Source organism: Ambystoma mexicanum, chromosome 4q, assembly GCF_040938575.1.
Source record: "Ambystoma mexicanum isolate Mex_15411 chromosome 4q, UKY_AmexF1_1, whole genome shotgun sequence".
In the NCBI taxonomy this organism is placed as follows: Eukaryota; Metazoa; Chordata; class Amphibia; order Caudata; family Ambystomatidae; genus Ambystoma; species Ambystoma mexicanum.
The window spans coordinates 208,761,884-208,783,250 of NC_090928.1; the positions used below are offsets into that span (position 1 = coordinate 208,761,884).

The window sequence follows — 21,367 nt, forward strand, 5'->3', positions numbered from 1 at the left end:
TGGATAGCAGCCCATAGGTAGTCTAACCGCAAAGCAGTAAGGGCAGTGGCTAAAACAGGTCCCTTCAACCAGAGTACCATGGCAATTGAGCTGTGCTGTAAGGGAAACTACAGGGAAAAGATCGTCTTTGATCCCATTTATGCTCCACAGTTTGCCATTATTCCAGGAATCCCCTAGCATTTGATGACAACAAAGGAAAATGGGCTTCATTACGAGTTTGACAGTAATGCCATTGGAATTTCCGCCCACCTCATTTACACATATCATCACTCAGGCCCACAGATGCATTGCAGTTTTACATGTAGGGTAACATTAGAGGTAAACCGATTTTCTAAACTTCATAGGATTCCATCGGATTGAAAGCAAATAATAATAATTTAGCTGCAGTACATTTTATGATTATTGGTGGTGAATTCGAAGATTTACCCCCAGTTTTTTGCATTTCACCTATCAACTTGGAATTTGGTAGTGCATAAATGTATCGGTAAAGTGGCGGTAACAGAATTACTGCCACTTTACCACCATTTCCCCCCACACTGCCCAAGTCGTAATGGGGCCTGCATGCTTCTCATTCTTGCATTGTCAAGATAACTTACCCCATTAGGTACACTCTGAGTACCCATCGAGTCCTATGCCCTATCTATTGGGTTCGTGGAATAAGGGGAATCTGCTTGGTGCCACCGAATCCGACGGTGTATGACTTTTAGCACAGGATGCAGACTTCTTGGATGTCTTCAGCAAAGAATAGGCAGACATCCCACTCCCACATGGACCCTTTGATTGCCAGATCAATCTGATTCAGGGCAAACCTATTCCATGCAATGAGGTTTACCCTCCACCAGAGACCAATACAAGACACATGAAGGAATAGAGCCAACAAAAATTGTGGATAGGTTTCATACAGACTCTAAATCCCTGGCTGACTCACCTTTCTTCACATTCGCAAAAGCAAACAGTGACCTAACCGCATGCATAGATTGCATTGGGCTGAAAAAGATTACCATCAAAAACCAGTATCGACTCCTGGCCCTACAATATCATTATGGACAAGGCGCATCACTCCACAATCTACACCGAACTAGATTTTTGTGAGGTGTAACATTTGGTGCGTATTAGAGAAAGACGTGAGTGTAAGGCAGTCTTTCAGATGTGTAGGGGGCTGTATTATGTCATACCTTTTGGCTTATGCAATGCACCCACTGCTTTTCCATAATGTGTAAATGAAGCTCAGAGGGAATTACTAAACGTCTTTGTGATCTTCTATATAAACAATACACTCATATAGGATCAAATTCAACACAATTTGCATCAAAACCACTTAAATGACAAATTAAGTAAGTGACTGTCCCATGTTACAAATATGCAGTTTTGGGGATTTAGTCTAACACCAGCAAAAAATATCAGTCATTTTGAAATGGCAAGTTGCCCTTACAGTTAGAGACATTCTAAGCTTTTTCGCATTTCACCATCTTTTAGGTTAATTCAGGATTTCCCAGACATTGTCACATTCATTACGGCTCTTCTGAAATAGGGCCTCTTTTTCATATGGACTGTGAATTCCTAAAGAGCGGTTGAGACAATAAAGGAGGCCTTCACAACTGCACCTGTGCTGCAGCATCTCTGTGGGGATTGGCACTACATATTGGAAGTGAATGCTTCTGATTTTTCAAACGTAAGGGGATATTCTTTCACAATGGGATGCAGATCAGGGGTGACTTATACTTTGTGTTCTTAGCCCTTTATCAACATGTCTCTGACTGACGACATCACCTCTTAGTTCCACGACAAATGACTTGGGCTTACAAAGAACAATAGAACTGGAAGTTCTTTAAGATGTCCTGCAGTCTTATGAGAGGATAGCTGTGCTAGCACCTTTTTTGCAGGATTTAATGTTGCAATCGCGTGTGTCCATATGTGGCAAATTATAAGGCTGATAACTCTGTCCTGGTTCTTGTCTTCCAAATCACAGAAGCCCTTGGATACTGACAAATACATAACATCACTTTGCAAGATTGTTGCCAGTGCCACGTAGAGGGAGCTTTGTGACAAGGTATGCAGGAATTTCCAGAGGTACAGTTCATAGGAGTGGGCAGTTAGATATCATTAGGTCAAATGTTGCTGTTGCGTACCTGGGCACCATGTTGGCAGTGCTGCCAAGGCATCTGTATCGGTAACGATGAATGATGCATTATGTATGACACATCAGGGTTGACTTATTGAGTAAACTGCAAATCATCACATTAACAAGTTGGCACCCATGACCAACATTTTGAAATGGACAAATATAACATCCATGTCAGTACAAACAAACAGGATATAACATCTAATCTATTGGGCGTATATATCGTATAGACTCTGATTAGAGGCGTTAGTTGAAGATAGCAAGTGCATAAATGGGTATGAAGGAATCTCAGACTAGTGGATACATTTTATAACCATTGCATACTTTAATTGAAGTGGATTAGGAGTTACTACGTTTCTGAGTCCTGTTGTGAAACATTCAATTTCGTAATGTGTACAATTGAACATATCCTAGCATCGTCATTGTTCAAAGGGGTCACTGAAACCTGGCTAATTACTTGTGAAGACTTGGATGCATGGGACAAATACTGAAGTGTTGTAAAGTCAGATGTGATGGTTCTTTGATATATCAGGAGCAAGCCATATTGATTTGGCTTTTGGCTATATAGTCATATTACCCATGAAGTTAGCATTGTGTGACATATGTGATGAAAGATTGAAAAATGAAGCTAGTACATATTTTAAAATAAACATTGGCAAAGTCGACATTTTCTGATTTTGTGTAGGCATCTGTCAGGTTCTGCCATAATGGCACTATCTGGCAATGAGCTGGGCACATGCCAGCAGTGACTGGCAAAGGCCTATCTAGCACTATACACCAGCTGAAACTGTTGGCTTTGTCAATGCTTATTTTAAACATAACTTCAATGTTAAGGAACAGATAGAAATCAAGTGGCTGAGATCACACTTGGGTAAGACATTTTTATTATAACAGTAGCACATTTGAGAGACCTACCTTAAGGTGAGCCCATAATGGTGTGTTATGGGCGGGGAGGGTCAGCAAAATGCATCTTACCATGTGCCTTCCATGTATTCCTCTTATCCAGAACAACAAGGCACCGGCTACACTGGGAGTCAGAGGTAAAGGACAGAGGGGGAAATGGCCTTCAACTTTTGGGACTTTTTAGACTATGGTAGGACTGAAACACAGATCATCGCTTCTCATTCCACCATATCCCTGATAACACCCCAAACCTCAATATCCCTTCTCCATTCCCATGTCAGGGAAACTACTAACAACTGTAAACCCTGATCCCCAGAATTCATACTCCTGCCACCACGCTCAAACACACTTTTATGCGTTTCATGACCCTCATCAATCTTGTCACAGAGTCTACTGGCTTACTGTCGCAAAGCTCTGCCTCTACCCCTTGCCCTGACATCTCCTACTACATCTTACCCCATTCTTGTCCACTGTAGTACTCACAAAAACACACGTGAGCCATTCACGGAAGCCACACCTCATCTAACTAATGGGAACTTGTGTTAAGATGAAAGTTATTGAGTTCCCGTTTAATGTGAATTCCCGTAGCTTGAATACCACTTCTTTAATTTGCAATGCTTTGATTTGGCTGATGGAATTCAGCAATGACTCTATTGTATTCATATGCTAAGCAAAGTTTCCAACTGTGCCTGTTATTCTGGGGGCTGGACTTGAGACTTCATTAGAATTTGGGGTGTGGTGATTGTTCTTGTGCTTATTTTCCCCTTCTGCAGAGGTTCCTGGTCTAGCCTGCTTTATTTGAGGCAAAAGTACATGACACCCTATCTTGCTGTTCCAGGACTTGCGCCCCCTTGCACAGGTAACTGTAGATCCTCAGGCATGGTTGGCAGGCATTTGTGTGGGTGTGTGAAGCAGTGACAGGCTTTAAACAAAAACAAGTTACTGGTTATCAAGTTATTCACCTGCCAACAGCAAAAAAAATCTATGCTAAAATAGACCCAAGCATAAGCCTGTCCCTCCCCAGCATATCACCTGCCCTTCCCCACCCCTCACACAGTCAGCCATCATAGACAGAGGCAAACATGATAAACCTCATTGAATTAATACTAAAGTAAATAAAATATATATTTGCTGTAAATGGATTTATAGGATGATAATTTGAGTAGACGTAATACAACCGAGTATATTTGGATCGCCCGTTCCAAAAGAAAGCATCTTACCATCACAGCTACCATAAAAACAACTGCAGGGGGATTAGGGGGATTCTGCATCTTTTAATGTAAAATGATCTCAAATGATAGACCTACCTCCAAAATAGGCACCATCACTAATCACTGATGTTGAATCAGCATCTTCTAGAGAAATCACTCCTGCATCAATCATATACATCTTCCGTCCAATAGCGCCCATCCGAAAAATCACATCCTGACTTTGGAAAACTTCAAACTTTAGTTCTTTTATTACGGCGTTAATAATGTTTGTATCGTTCAACCATGGGATTTGGGTCACTATATGGTGGCAGTTGTGGTACATGACCTCCTAATGAAAAAAAAGCAATTTTGAAAGGGTGTTAGAACACAGAGTGTATTCCATCATGAAACATGTTTTGGTTTTGCTCAATGAGATGTAGAAGAGAATATATATTCTACAATTAAACTAATTTATATTGCTAAGCTATGTTCAGTATGAAGAGTGTATGTAGTAAAGAAACATATGAATACAGAAAATGTTAACCCACATTTGAACTATGACACTAAGTTATTTGTTCATGGGAATGATCATTTTGACATTAAGGGTAGCATTATTAATGATGCTACAAAATGGGAGCATCAGGAGTAGGGCGTTGTTCTTGCGACATCACCTGGGTACAAACAACTCCCAGCAGTCATTTAGAATTGACTTTTATCCTCAGGAAAAGAAAAGCATCAGCCTTGATATGAAATTATAGGATAGTCTATTTATATAGCACCTATACACAATGTGTTTCAAAGCGCTTCAAGACAAGGGAGGGAACAAGGGAAAATCCAATGACATTCTTACAGGCCATGAACAGTAAGGATGTGAAATTAACTATCATACTCGGCCTGACGACATTTCAGATAGTGCAAGAGCTAAGACATAGATAAGGAAGGGAGGGGGAGAGTGCGAAGGAAATGGAAACAGACAGAGGCGACTACCATACTAGGCCTGACGACATTTTTGGTAGAGCCACAGAATAACAAAAGGGGAGGGGAGGAACAAAACAAGCGACTATATTACTAGGCCTGATGACATTTCAAATAGTGCTGGGGGGGGTGGCACAAGTAAGGGGAGGAGGGAGGAGACAGGCGAGGTTGCTATCATACTAGGTCCAGGGACAATTCTGATAGAGTAAGTGCATAGAAGAAAGTAAGGGGAGGAGGGCAGGAGATAGGAAAAGGGAGAAAGGGAGAGGAGGAGAGAACAGAGAGTAAGCAGTCAAAAAGAGTAGAGTAGCAAGAGGGTAGAGCGAATACAATTGCAGAAGTCAGTAGTAACACATAATGTTGCAAGCCAGGATACAAGATGAAGATGGGAACAGCATGATTCAGGGCTACCATGAGTACAAGATGCAAAGGAAATCCAGCATGAGAGTTGAGAAAGGGTGACGCACCGTGAATCCATGAAGTCCATAAAAGTCAAATCCAGCATTGGCCATAAGACAGTGATGGTGAAACCAGAATGTATCAGGACAGACTCCTGCAGAAGTAGGCAGGAAGGAAGAGGTAAGAGGGGGGGCGGGGAGCAGGGTAGAAGAAACAAGCAAAACAGGCAACACCTGAGTGCGAGAAGCAAGGGGGCACAAGGGAACATCACAGGGGGCGGTGATGGCCTGTGGGGACAGATGGAGTAAACACATGTTGGTGCATACTTACCTGCTGTCTGAGCAGGGCGTCAGGCCCTGGGTCCTCCTGGTCCCAACAGGTCCAAACAGGAATAAAGATTTTCCATAATAACTTACTAGAAAAACTTAATTCTATTAAAGACACGGAGGCGAGCATTATGCTTCTCTTTCTTTTATTATTTTATAAATAGAAAGCTCAGCAGCAAGTGTTTATGCACCTTACTGAGAGCACAGGTATGCGTGACATGCAAAAGGTGCATGAAAAAAACACACATAAACTTAGAACATGAGTCTATAACTGTGTCAGAACCAAGAAAACTCCATTTCCCATGAGACTCCAATAAAGGTTCAGCAAAAGGTCACCAACATGTGACCTCAGTCCACCAATGAATATACAGCTGTCCATACAAAAAGTCCTGGATATGATGCAACTTCCTCTTTCGAGGCTGCGAACTTGGCTGTTCAAGAAGAAAAAACGGTAGAAGGAAACTGCAACTGAGGTTGTCTTGAGGCAGAAGCCAAAGCAGAGCCGATCAGGAGATCAGGAGGCCTTGTCTGTAGCCGCTGTCAGGGAAGAGACAAATAACTAGAATGAGTTTATGCATTAGAGAACCCTAATTCCCCTTACAGGGGTGGGAGAGAAATAAGTGTGTTAACTTGACATCCATAAAGTCAGCAAAAAAGGCAGTAACATCCCCAAATAAGGCACTCAATTATTACCCTCAAGGGTGACTAGCGCTGTTATTTCTCTCGCTGGGTGGGATAATGCTCGCCTCCGTGTCTTTAATAGAATTAAGACTTTCTAGTAAGATATTATGGAAAATCTTTATTCCATGTTAAGACCGGAGGCTCCCATTATGCTTGTTTAAAGCTTACTTACCACAATAGATGCTGGTTGTTCTACCGGTTTCAGGTAGAATTGCTTAAATATTGATTCACCTGCCCAGTCCGCCATTCCCATGATATCTTCTAGGCAGACTCTGACCTTAAATGCTTTGGAAGCCATGGCTCCTCTCACAGAGTGGGCCCCAAAATGGAGAGTATTTATTCCTGCTTGAGTTAGAGTCCAACGCACCCAGCGTGCTAGGGTTGGAGCGGAAACTGCCTTGTGCAGTTTACGCATGGCTATCAGTAATTGCCCACTAGGAGAATCCTAAGCGGGGCGGTCTGCTCCTCATAAACCTTTAAGCATTTAATTAGGCAAAGTTTAGGCTGGTCTTTGAAAGCGGGGTACGCAATCACCCTAGAGTTTCATTTCGTTCTCTTGTGCAAGTGGAATACTACGCCATCAGGAGAAAAGGTCCTGCCCGCCAGATCGAGAGCTCTGACGTCAGAGACCCTTCTGCAGGAAACTAAGCAGAGCAGTGTAGTAAGCTTGCCTGACCGAGCAGTCCTGGATAACTCATCGATATGGGGCCATGACAGAAAAAGATTCAGCAGCTTGTTGACGTCCCAAAGCTTGTCATAGCGGGACAGGGAGGGGATTGTAAGTCTGATGCCCTTAAGCAGTATGCAAACGAGGTGATGCTCTCCTGCTGGGAGCCCCTGAATGAGGTCATGCCCGGCAGAAAAAGCTGAGCGGTAGGTGTTAACTGTCCTATAGGTGAGGCCTCTTTCAACCAACGATGCCAGAAAATTTAGGATTTCCTCTATAGGTGCTGAAACTGGATGTGAACCGTTCCTCCGGCACCAGTTACTCCAGGCGCTCCAGGAGTTATAATACCTCTTGAGGGTAGCAGGAGCGCAGCTTTCCTCGATGAGGTTGACCGCCATGCTTGATATGCTGGGATTTCTCCACCTTGACCTGAAATCCTCCAGGCTGCTAGATTCAGCGATCCGTTGAGGAGAAGGGGGTGATGCTGCCCTGACGGATCCAGGAGATCTGGAAATTGAGGTAGCAGGATTGGAGAATCCGAAGAAAGTTCCAGAAGAACTGGATACCAGGTCGGGGCTATGAGGACCATGTCCGTATTCTCCTGACGGGCCTTCGCCAGGGTCCTCGCTATCATGGTAAATGGGGGAAAGGCATAATGAATCCCTGAGTCCACTGCTGTAGAAATGCATCGGTCGCAGCTGCTGCTGGATCCAGCCTCCAGCTGTAAGACGGGTAGCTGGGTGTTGTGACAGCATGCAAAGAGGTCTATGGACATGGGGCCCCATGTTCGCTGGAGGCGGAGAAAGACTTCTCTGGTGAGCCTCCAGTCGCTGAAATATGTAGAGTGGCGGGAGTACCAATCCGCCACTACGTTCGTGAGCCCCGGGAGATATTCCGCTGTGACTGAAATCCGATGCTCCAAACAGAAATGGTAAAAGTCCTTGGCTAACTCCGCTAAATGTCTCGATTTGGTCCCCCCCGATTGATTGATGTACCGTACTGCGGAAATGTTGTCCATTTTCAGCAAGATACAACTTGCTCTGCGCCCTGGCAAAAGAGCGCACAGTGAAGGAACCTGCGAGGAGCTCCAGGTAGTTTATATGCATTTCCAGCTCCTGAGGCGACCAAGTCCCTCCTGTGGCAACAGAGCCGCATCTCACTCCCCAACCGGAGCACCTGGCGTCTGATTCTATGATAATATCGGGGGTGGATCCGAAAATGGCTCTGCTGTTCCAGGCTTCCATGTGAGTGAGCCACCAGTTGAGCTCCGTTCTCGCGGAGTGCGACAGTGTCAGACGCTGAGAGTAGGAGAGGCTCCGTCTCAGGTGCTGGCCCTTGAGCCTTTGCAATTCTCTGTAATGAAGTGGACCGGGAAATATTGCCTGAATGGAAGAAGATAGGAGACCGATTACTCTTGCTAATTCTCGAAGAGATATGAGGTCCCTCTGCAGGAGTCTGCGGATCTCCCTCCGGGTCGTGTGTACTTTGGCCACGGGAAGATGAAGTTGCAAGTTCTTAGTATCTACTAGGAACCCGAGAAATTCTAGATACTGGGATGGACTGAGTATTGATCTTTCCCAATTTATGAGGAAACCAAGACTGTGTAGCAGGTTGATGGCCAGCTTGATGTTCTGCTAGGGCTTGAGAATGTGCCATGAAGATGATGTCGTCTAGATAGACAATCAATCTGACCCCCAGTTCTCTCAATGTGCCAGAAGAAGATCTGGAAATTGGGGTAGCAGGATTGGAGAATCTGAAGAAAGTTCCAGAAGTACTGGATACCAGATCTGAGAGGTCCAGACCGGGGCTATGAGGACCAGGTCCGTATTTTCCTGACGGGCCTTCACCAAGGTCCTCGCAATCATGGTTAATGGGGGAAAGGCATCATGAAACCCCTGAGTCCACTGCTGCAGAAATGCATCGGTTGCAGCTGCTGCTGGATCCGGCCTCAACCTGTAAAAGATGGGTAGCTGGGTGTTGAGATGGCATGCAAAGAGGTCTGTGGACATGGGACCCCATGTTCGCTGGAGGCAGAGAAAGACTTCTCTGTTGAGCCTCCAGTCGCTGAAATCTGTAGAGTGGCGTGAGTTCCAATCCGCCACTACGTTTGTGAGCCCTGGGAGATATTCCACTATGACTGAAATCCGATGCTCCAAACAGAAATGGTAAAAGTCCTTGACTAATTCCGCTAGAGGTCTCGATTTGGTCCCCCCCCAGATGATTGATGTACCGTACTGCGGAAATGTTGTCCATTTTCAGCAAGATACAACAACTCGCTCTGCCCCCTGGCAAAAGAGCGCACAGTGAAGGAGCCTGCGAGGAGCTCCAGGCAGTTTATATGCATTTCCAGCTCCTGAGGCGACCATGTCCCTCCTGTGGCGACAGAGCCGCATCTCGCTCCCCAACCGCAGCGACTGGCATCTGATTCTATGATAATATCGGGGGTGGATCCAAAAATTGCTCTGCTGTTCCAGGCTTCCATGTGAGTGAGCCACCAGTTGAGCTCCGTTCTCGCGGAGGGCGACAGTGTCAGATGCTGAGAGTAGGAGAGGCTCTGTCTCAGCTGCTGACCCTTGAGCCTTTGCAATTCTCTGTAATGAAGTGGACTGGGAAATATTGCCTGAATGGAAGAAGATAGGAGACCGATTATTCTTGCTAATTCTCGAAGAGATATGAGGTCCCTCTGAAGGAGTCTGCGGATCTCCCTCCGGGTCGCGTGTATCTTGGCCACGGGAGATGAAGTTGCAAGTTCTTGGTATCTACTAGAAATTCTAGATTCTGGGATGGGCTGAGTATTGATTTTTCCCAATTTATGAGGAAACCAAGACTGTGTAGCAGGTCGATGGCAAGCTTGGCTTGATGTTCTACTAGGGCTTGAGAATGTGCCATGAAGATGATGTTGTCTAGATAGACAATCAATCTGACCCCCAGTTCTCTCAAGCGGGCTACTACGGGCCGTAGGAGTTTGGTAAAGACCCAAGGCCACAGCCCGAAAGGTAAACTTTCGGGCTGAGGAGAGCCCGAAAGGTAAACTTGTGCACTCCCAGTCTTGGTTTCCCCAGGAAAACCTGAGATAGCTTACGTGGGCCTGGTGTATGGGAACTGCGAGGTAAGCGTCCTTCAAATCCAGGCGCACAAGCCAGTCATTTGGCCTCAAGATGTCCCTGAGCATGTGTATTCCTTCCATCTTGAAGTGATGGTAGACAATTAAGTCGTTGAGGGCCCTCAAATTTATCACTGGGCGTACTTTCTGCTTCCTGCGAACAAAAAATATATGGCTGAAGAAGCCGCCTTGGCTCAAGCAGGGGCGAATTGCCTGCTTTAGATGTAAGCTGCGTATCTCGCTGTCTAATGCTTCCTCATCTGCTATTGACATTATTAATGGAGCGGGGCGAGTGGTCTGATGAGGTTGAGCAAAATACTCTAAGCGCAGGCCGCGCGCTGCGTCCCTGACCCATGCATTTCCTGATGAGGAGTCCCATGCTTGCACAAAGAGAGCTAATCCCCCCCCTATGGGTGTCTGTGGCACGGGCACTGCTATGGGTACACTGTCCTGTAGTTTGCTGTTGGGCTGGATATCTTGCTCCTCTTCTCCATCCACGACCTCTTCTCCGCCCTCTTGAGGGGAAGAAAGTGTCTGAGCAGTCCTGCGAAGAATTGTGTTGGTCCCTGGCATGCTGAGGTATTCGATCAAATGAGAAGCGGCTGGAGGAGCAACCCCTGCCTCATCCGGCCCTGGAGAAAACCTTAGTAGCAAAAACTCTTCTGATGGAGGCCTGAGCCTTGCCTAAAGCTGTAAAGGTGCCGACAAACTTCAACATTTCTTTCATGAATGGGTCTCCGAAAAGCAGACCTTGGGCTGCTGATCCTGATACTGTATCTGCTAGATGGCTAGTTTAGCATCAATTTTAAATAGGATGCCTTTACGGCGCTCTGCCGAGATGGAGCAACTGGCATTACCCAGTACACAGAGTGCTTTTTGCGCCCAACCTGAAAGGATCGCTGGGTCGATGGGGTCACTGGAATCAATGGCCGCTTCAGCCAGGTCCATAATCTTAGCTAGAGGACCGGTAACATCCAGGACCCTGTCCTGGCAGGACTTCCAGGTGCGGTCAATGCCCTTCCTCGGGTCCTTTACATTCTTTCCCAGAAATGTAATCATCTTGGAGTCTAACTCCGGAGTGAGGGCTACTTTCCCTGGAATTTCGGGACGGGGGCATTCTGCTCTTAGTCTGGCCCTTACTTCCTTATCCAGAGGCTTGTGTAGCCTGCTCATGATGTAATTAGTTTTTCTGGACGACGGTTCCCAGTCGGTGGATCTGGGGTGCACAAGATCTTCAGGCTTAAACATTCCCCTGGAAGGAGACTGTTCCCCGGTTACCTTCTTGGGGATGGGGACTGCCGCAATCCCCGAGGTTGAAGGTTGTGACCCTATGGTTTGTGTGTCCTCCTCGGAGGATGAAAAGGGTTCATCAATATCATAGACCCCTCTAGCTTCGTCGTCAGTGCCCTGTTGGTATCCCTCCAGTCTTGAGGGTCTAGTACCCCTGTTGTCTTCCTCGGAGTAAGAGGGTCCTTCAAGGGAAGGGGTGTCCTTCCTGTTCATAAAGGCTTTTTTCAGCCTGGAGAAGGCGTCTGAGACAGCAGCCGTGGCAGGTATAGGCTGAGTAGGGGGGGTCATGGAGTCTTTGCTCCTACGAGCCGGAGTACATCCCCCATTTGAAAGGTGCTTCCTTTTATGGGTCTTCTTTCTCCCAGGCGGGGAGGTCTCCTACAGATGCTCCTCCATACTGTCTAGGAGCTGTTGGATAGGCAAGAGCATCTCAGATACTGCCTTCTTGATGCTGGTCTCCACTGAAGGTCCCAGCACCTTTTGCCACCTCATCGACCTGATATTATTCCTCCTCATTATGAGACCAATCTTGGTTTGTCTGAGGAAAGTATTGAGCTGCCATAGAAGATTCTGATTGCACCTTTTTTTAATTTTTTTTTTTAAATATAAGTGTCTCTTGTGGGCAACAGACATACTTCTCTCAGCCCACTTAAATTATCAGCAAAGGAAGGTGTGTGGAACACGATGCTTTGCGCTTCTCTAGAAGGATGAATCCTCCCCTCTGTGGAGGTTGTCCTCTGAGACTTCCTTTCCGTTTTGTTTTTCTTTCTTTTTTTATTTTTTTATAGTTGATGACACTGGAGAAAGGGCTTCGTAAGCCGCAGCTAGCGCTCGCGTTCAAAATCCGTTGTAAAAAGCAACGGAAATGGAAGCGCAACCTCCAGCTTTAGAGGAAAGGACTTAGGGAGCAGGAGCTCCCTCTAGCGGTCACAGGCAGCAACCGCGGTCAAAACATATCTGTGCACGGCCTCCCCGAGCCTTGGAAAGAAGTGAAGTGAAGAATGCGACTCAAGGCTGATATTAATAGAAAAAAAGGCAGGGCCGCTCCTGAGCGCGAGGGCTCCTGTCTATCAGCAGAGGTCTTCCGACGTTAGCAAAGCAGCTGACGTGGAGGATCACTGAGATAAGATCAAGAAAAAAGACGCGCTCTACGCGAGTATTACACAAATACCATTGAAAACAAATAAAACCAAAGGCTACATGCAGAACGTAGCTTCCCAAATTATGTATTATAAATATGCAAATATATTCAAATATGATTTAAATATAAAGTTTTGAAATTCATAAGACAATGAGATATAAATGTACTTATCTTTGCTGTGAGCAGCAAGAAAGAGGAAGTTGCATCATATCCAGGACTGTTCGTATGGACAGCTGTATATTCATTGGTGGACTGAGGTCACATGTTGGTGACCTTTTGCTGAACCTTTATTGGAGTCTCATGAGAAATTGAGTTTTCTTGGTTCTGACACAGTTATAGACTCATGTTATAAATTCATGTGTGTTTTTTCATGCACCTTTTGCCTGTCACGCATACCTGTGCTCTCAGGTGCATAAACACTTGCTGCTGAGCTTTCTATTTATAAAATAATAAAAGAAAGAAAAGCATAATAGGAGCCTCCGGTCTTGACATAGAATTGCCCTTCTCTTCCCCTTTATTCACCAAATTAATAGCCTGATTCATGGAATTATTGCATGAAAAACGCAGATTTACGCGCCTTTCTTCCCGAAAACCCCCATACTTCAAACAGGGAATTTCGGGCAGAAAGGCTCGCAAATCTGCGTTTTTCATGCAAATAATTCCATGAATCAGGTTGTATATGTACAAGGTGTCAGAATCTGACTTGAATAAACAGGACTGGAGGTGGTTGTCATTGTCATTGAGGGAATCCATTGACATGCTTAAGCAGTTGGGTAAGCCTCTCTAGCTCCTGTCACACTTTAAAAGTTGTGAGTTGGAACTCGAGAGGTTGCCTTAATCTCATGCACAATGAAAAACGTATGTGGTATTTGGCTATGTTTGATTTCATTCTCATACAGGAGACTTGGTCTAGAGTTCAGCTGTGTTGGGAAGGCTTTGTTGTTATCTCTGCCTGTGCCTATGGTACAAACAAGGGTTGTCCCAAGGGGGGGGGGTCTTATCATAGCCGCCAAACAAGCCAATGGAGTGACAAAAACAGGAGAATGGTCCTTTTCCCACCACTTTCTTGTGGCCTCCCTCCAGTTGGGGGCGAATATTGATTCTCTCTCTGTACTTATTATTAATGTATATTGGAATCTGAGTGAATGAACTGACCCTCAATTAGAGAAAAAATTAATAAACTTGGGTTCGACAATTGAACTATGGCTTCAAACAAACCAGGGAGGGCAGCTCATAATTGCAGGGGATATGAATGCAAATTGCTATTGTGAGCCTATCTCCGGGGATGTGGCACTTGACAATCTTGGCACACAGGTCCAATTGGCGGGTAACTTCAACTTGCGTGGGAGAATGTGGACTCATTTTGCTGAATCTTGGGGTTTGGATCTTTTACATAATGACAATTATACATGGAAGGCTAGAGGTTTTGAATCAATTATTGATTACATTTTTCTTTCAGTTGGCTTGTCAAGAGCTATGTGTAAGTTTGAAGTTAAGGATTCCAGCTGTAGTGATCATTGCTTCCTTACCTTTAAAACTGCAGTGAACTATCCTAGACAGAATGTTAATATGTACTCCCATGGTGTGACGGTCAACCCTAAGGGTAACAGAATTAAATGGTGCCACGGACTGAAAATTCACTGCCACTACGGTTAAAGACTATTATACCATTTCTAATTCCGAACGTGTGGAGCGTTATTCAGCTGAATATTTCACCCACTACATCAAATCAACTATAAATAATTTGTCTGTACACCCACATAAGAATTCTAACTTAAACATCTGTAATAGTCATGCTATGGACATTGTTGTCCATGACCGTAAGATTTCCCTTAGGAAAGAACTTAGACGCTTAAATAAATCAGGCTTACCCTACTCTGATGTTCTGATTGAGAAAAAGAAAATTAAACAAAGCTATAAAAATGGGTTAATCCATCAGAGAGGAAGCCGTACACAACGTGATGGGGAAGCTATAAAAATTGGTTAATCCATCATAGAAGAAGCCGTACACAACCTGATGGGGAAGCAATGTTAAAAGCTCTTCGTGGTCCTAACTGTACAAACTTTTGCCATTTAATCAATGAGCTGGAAAGACCACAGAAAGATATTGTTTTGAATGTAATCAGTGAAGACACATGGTTGGGTCACTTTCCCAAGTTATATACTAATAATGAAAGTATTCAATCTTTTAAGATCTCTAGTAGACCTAAATGGTTATTAACATTTACTGTGGAAGACATAATTGTTCTTATTAACAAATCAAAAAACTCGGGTGCTTCTGGCCCTAATAATTTGTCTAATAAACTTTTGAAACTTGACCCAGTAATTTGGGCTAATGTAGTGCATGTGCTTTATGGAAACATCCTTCTACATAAACGTATCCCACAATCATGGAGAGTCTCGATTGTGATTCCAGTTTTTAAGAAAGGATCTCGCCTGTGTCCATTTAGTTACAGGCCAAATGCGATTGCTGACCCGGAGTCCAAATTATTTTTGCTCTCTTGTTCTATCTGATCTACAGAAATGGATTACTGACAAACACATCATAGATCCAAACCAAATTGGTTTAAAAAAATATAGGAACCGATTGTGGGGGACTAATATTAAAATCCTTAATTGCCAATTCAATGAAATTAGGCAAAGGACCCCTCTTTGTGGCCTTGATGGATCTGAGCTCTGCTTTTGATTTGGTGGATAGGAATTTACTGTGGCAGCGGTTAAAAGATCTTGAAATTCCGTTATATCTACTTGAAATTCTTATTGCCCTGTACACAGATACAAGGCTGATGGTCCGATTAAATTCTGAGGGCTTGCTTTCTAAGGAACGTATTATCCCTAATGGTCTCCGACAGGAATGTATGCTGGCTCCCACAGTATTTAACCTTTATGTGAGTTGTGCAAATAATGCCCTAAGCAGTAAAGGTTTGGTGTGCCCCAAGTTGGATAACGTGTGTATGTCCTGGTTGGCCTACGGTGATGATTTCCTCTTGATGGATAATACCAACATTGGCATATATTGGCCTAAAGACTATTAAAAGCTTTTGAAATGTTTATACTTAATTTACAACTCAAATGAATCCATCAAAGACGGTAGTTGTCTGCTTTGGTAGACCAAACAAGAGAAAAAATGGTTTTTCTTGGTATTGTGGTGACAAGACGATTAAAGCCCAACCTGTGCTCAAGTACTTGGGTTACCATTTTTCTGGGGTTGACTCTATCACCTTAATAAAAATCCAGCTTAAACTAAAATCTGAAATTGCTATTAGGCAAATGCGTGTTATTGAAACTAAATTTGGGAAATTCTCAAAGGTTCCATTAAGGGAATTCTATGTTAAAAAAATTATACCTCGTCTGATGTATGGCATGCAATTCTCCATGTGTCTCACTGATTACATTCAAAATAATATCTTTCTGTGGTCTTTCCAGCTCATTGATTAAATTCCAAAAGTTTGTACAGTTAGGACCACAAAGATCTTTTAACATTGCTTCCCCATCAGGTTGTGTACGGCTTCCTCCATGATGGATTAACCAATTTTTATAGCTTCCCCATCAGGTTGTGTACGGCTTCCTCTATGATGGATTAACCCATTTTTATAGCTTTGTTTAATTTTCTTTTTCTCAATCAGAACATCAGAGTAGGGTAAGCCTGATTTATCTAAGTTCTTTCCTAAGGGAAATCTTACGGTCATGGACAACAATGTCCGTAGCATGACTATCACAGATGTTTAAGTTAGAATTATAGACAAATTATTTATAGTTGATTTGATGTAGTGGGTGAAATATTCAGCTGAATAACGCTCCACACATTCGGAATCAGAAATGGTATAATAGTCTTTAACCGTAGTGGCAGTGAATTTTCAGTCTGTGGCCCTCATTCTGACTCAGGCGTTAAGGGGTTTACGGCGCCGTAAACGGCGCCGACCCTTAACGCCTGATTACAAGGTTCCCTTTGCGGGATGGCTTTTAACGGCTGCTTTTTTGCAGCCGTTAAAATCCATGCCGCAAAGAGACCTTGTCGATAATTACGACACCGTAATTTACGGTGCCGTAATTATCGCCTTTCCCCATTCCCATTATGCCCTATGGGGCGAAAATGGGAATGGGGAAGGGTAAAATGGGAAATGGGGATTTACCGCCCCACTCACCTTGGAATGGGGCGGTAAATCCGCCAACCACCATGGCGTAAACATAGTTTACGCCATGGTGGTAAGGGTACGACCCAGGCGGTAACTTACCGCATGGGTCGTAATGAGGGCCCGTGCACCATTTAATTCTTTTACCCTTAGCGTTGACCGTCACACCATGGGAGTACACATTAACATTCAGTCTAGCATAGTTCACTGCAGTTTCAAAGGTAAGGAAGCAATGATCACTACAGCTGGAATCCTTAACTTCAAACTTACACATAGCTCTTACGCATAGTTTGGATTCTAAAATGGTGTGCTTCGTTTTCTGCCAATCGAAGCCCATAAGGCTAACTTTGATTTTGTCCGGTTTGTTACAGAGATATGTGACTGACATACCTAGCTTAGCTAAACAATTCATGGTCTCCACATGGAGAGTATGTATAAAGGGATTAGTTGATTCAAGATAAGCACAGGCATATAAGGTGTCATCAAGTGCTGTTTTACATTTTTTCCATAAACACATTCTTTTCCAGATAGCATATGTAGAAGGGGATTGCAGACCAAATTCATATTTTATCAATTCTAGGGGTATGCATTTTGGCAAAAAAAAAGACAGACCTCCAGATTTTGGCTTCTATATAATTCAAGTACTCATGCAGCCCATTAGATACTAATACACATTTGCATGCTCCACTTGGAAATGGTTTCCAGTTATGGAAAGGTATTTGATTCAATATCCTAGTAAGGCGTTTCAAAATGATTATATGACTTTTTCGATTTAATGTCATTCAAACTAATCAAATCAAAATCATTAGAAACTGCTATTCTAATGAATGACCTTGTTGCAGATTTTGTAGAAGAGGGGGCAGTTGAAACTTTGCAACACATTTTGTTAGTATGTTCAGGACTTAAGCCTCAAAGGACAAGGTACTTTGCTCAATGTGTATGTTCAACCCAAAATGTAGACAGAGAATTTATATGGTATAGAATGCTCCATGATAATTCTTCCAGTTTGAAAATTCGGGTGACCTCCTTTTTGAGAAATGTTTGTGATTTAAGCTAAGGCAGCCAAAGATTGTTACTTCGTTTTTTTTTAGGTTTTTATCAAATTGATGTTTGATGTTGAACTTGGTAAATGTATATGAGTTTCTTATGTGGATTTATCGATGAAAACTATTGTGAAAACTTAAATTGAAATTGTTATAAGTTTGTGTATGACTTAGGTTGTTACACATTGCTGTAGATGGTCTTTGTGGGCCCATACCCGCTTGTGCGGAACCCTTTGAAATAGTAGTTCCAAGACGGATGCCCGTTGTGATCTTCAAGCTGACTGCAGCGGTCCAGTCTTTTCACGTCGCTCCGAGACGCTACCGACCGCTCACGTGATCCTTTATCCAGACTCGAAGCTGACGGTTCTTCGCGTCGCTTCTGCTAATGGCGCTCTGTGAGTTTGTTTCAGAATCTTTCTACTTACTTTACTAGATACTTTACCTCCATCCTTTCATCTATTCTAACCCTGTTCCTTCTTACTTCTCAGAGATTGTCACCAGTCGTCCCATTCAACCCCCGTTTCCTTCGCATTTAGACCAACCCGTCAAGCCTGTTTCTTTCCCGCCTATTCGAGAGACTTATCCCCGGCTTTGCTTTCTCCAAGGCTTCCGATAGAGTAAGTTCAGCCCCTTTTGAGTTCCTCCCTTAGTTCCGGCTAGGGCACTTATCTATCTGTTCTTTACAGATCCCCTGCCGATCATCTGCTATCCTTCTGAGTTCCAGTTCCGGATATTCTACTTCTGACTTTTTTCCTTCGATGGTGAGAGGATTTCTCTTCCGCTTCCTACTAGACTGTCCAACTTCTTTCCCTTCTCTGACATTCTCCTGTTTTCTCCTCTCGTGCATCTAGAAGAAGCCTCCCGTGTGACATCCTTGCACTATCACATCTCAGAGACTCTTTGGCTTCAGCATCCTCCCGATCCACCAGACTCCAGACTCGACCAGGGTTTTCTTCCCTTAAGAAGGTTTCCCTGGCGGTCCTGTCCTCTCCCCTGGGTCTTCCCATCCTGGGTCAGAGAGACCAGGGCTGTTACAGGGGAACTTTCATGGCCGCATTTGTTCTTCCCATATTGGATTCTTCGATATGTCAAGGTGAGCTTGTTGCATCCTTTGGTAATAGACGTTGGCTTAACAACAGCTTTAATTGAATTACAGTAATAACAACAGTGATAACAGTAACATAGGTTAGTGTGTGATATTCTGTTATTTCCTTTTATGAATTAGATCTAATGATGTAAATTATTGTGAAATTTAAATTGGAACTATTATCAGTCTGTGTATGTTTTAGGTCTGGTTGCTATATTCTGTTATTCTACCTTCTATACCATCCTTCTATTGTTTGGTAGATATTTCTTGTTTGATAATATTTCTTTTAAAATGTAAGTTTTTGTTTTTCCAATTGTAAATGTTTTATACTTCACTCGATTTTGTAAAGGTTTATAATAAACCAAAACAAATAAAAAAACAAATAAAACAAATATGTGCAAGGTGAGAAATGGTGATGGAATAAAATATTTCTTTGCATGCTTATTAACTTTTTAATGTAGTTATATAAAATAAAAAAAATTAAATAATCAATGTTTACCTTTATTTATTTGCTACATTTGTATAGCCCTTTATCCAAAGCACTTCACAACATGAAACACGGTACAACAGTTAAAAAAAAAATCAAGGACTAACATGAACCACATACAAAAGTTCCAAGACATTATTCAGAAAAAGATGCTTTTTTAAATTGTGAAAGATTAGAGCAAGAATGGATATCTAAAGGTAAAGAGTTCCATAGTTTTGGAGCAAGCAGTTGAAAAGAACCAAAGGTGGATGCAACACAGGGAGGGCGAGGAATAGAGAGAAAAAATTGAGGAGTAGAGCGAAGATTGCATGTAGGATGACAAAGTGAAATCGAGGCACACAAGTAGGGAGGAGCAGGAGTGTGAATACATTTAAAGACAACAAGACAATTACATTTGCAATGCTGCTGAACCAGTAGCCCCTTAAGCTGAGCCAAAATTGGAGAAATATGAGAATAATGAGGATAAAAAAAGAAATCTGAACCACAGGATGCAGAAGGGAATGTCACAGAAAAAATGGCAAATTTAGGAAGACCAAGTTAGAGCAAACAAAAGTAAAACAGATGGGACAAAACCATAGGAGCTACATTTTGTTGGAAGAAAACGGGGTGGATTTTAAATAAATGAAAATGACATGAACGAACCATTGAAGGGATTAGAGCCTGAAACAGAACGGAGAGATCAAATAAGACTCCTAAAGTTACGTGCTTAAGACGATCAGGGGAGAAACAGTGGAGGAAAGAAAATAGACAAAGGCAGGGACATTTTTGAGGAGGAAGGAAACATTTTATTTCCATTTTTTAAAAATGTAAACAAAGAAAACAAGAAGGCATCCAAGCAGAGATAGCCGCAAGAGGAAAGCTGAGAGATAATAGTGTCATTTAAAGAAGGTAAAGACGGAAGAATCTGGGTATCGTCTGCATACAAATGAACCTGTAAACCAAAATCAGTGATTACAGAAGATAGCAGAGAGGTATAAAATAGGTCCTAGAACTGACCTCTGAGGGACACCAAGATGAAGAGGGAAGAAGCCAGAAGTTAGACCATCCCAAGAAACAGAAAAAGAGTAATTAGCAAGGTAAGAAGAAAACCACTTTAGAACAGTACCAGAAAACCCAGGGGAAGTAAGAGTTGAAATGGATGGTCTGAAGAAAGGATGGTTTGGGAGAGTGTATGGATCTACATATAATTCAAAATCTAGAGGTGTAGCAATTTTGATAAGAAAAAATGCCCCAATCAAAGTACTGAAAGAAGTACACGATGGAGAGGGTAGAATCGTTGCACTATTGGTCAATATTCAGGACATGGATGTTCTTTTTTGTAATATATATGCGCCGCCTCTAGATGACGGTACCTTTTTTAGGAAAGTAGCTCAAACCATTCAAAATCTAGGGTCAAGGAATATAATATTAAGTGGGGATTTCAATACGGTGCTAGATCAGGGCTTGGACAGGAGTAGTTTGAGACAAATTAGAAAGATCGACATGCGATTTAGAGCACTGAAAGATATTTTGGAAGAACACAATTTGAAGGATGTTTGGAGGATGGAAAATCCCTCGGTCAGGGAATACAGTTTTTACTCCGGAGCGCATGCAACATACTCCAAGTTAGACATGTTGCTGACGGCAGGGAGGATATCAGAAAATTATATGCCAAGCAAAATTGGAAATATTGTGTTGACTGATAACGCTCACGTTGTCAAGGATCTGAAATTAGACTTTGCAATAAACAAACAATATACTTGGAGATTGAATGCCTCGTTGCTAGATAATAGGGAAGAGATGGACAAACGCTTATCCGAAATTGAATACTTCATAGAAGA

General features: G+C 43.1%; 1 protein-coding gene across 1 annotated transcript in view; it reads right to left on the bottom strand.

Moving 5' to 3' along the window:
- The window catches only part of LOC138467595 (potassium/sodium hyperpolarization-activated cyclic nucleotide-gated channel 4-like), a 2,558,748-nt gene that overhangs the window by 326,231 nt on the left and 2,211,150 nt on the right, over positions 1 to 21,367 (bottom strand). The window contains exon 9 of the mRNA XM_069607736.1: positions 4,333 to 4,564. Within this exon, the coding sequence (XP_069463837.1) occupies positions 4,333 to 4,564 (232 nt within the window). The remainder of the gene's footprint in view (positions 1 to 4,332; positions 4,565 to 21,367) is intronic.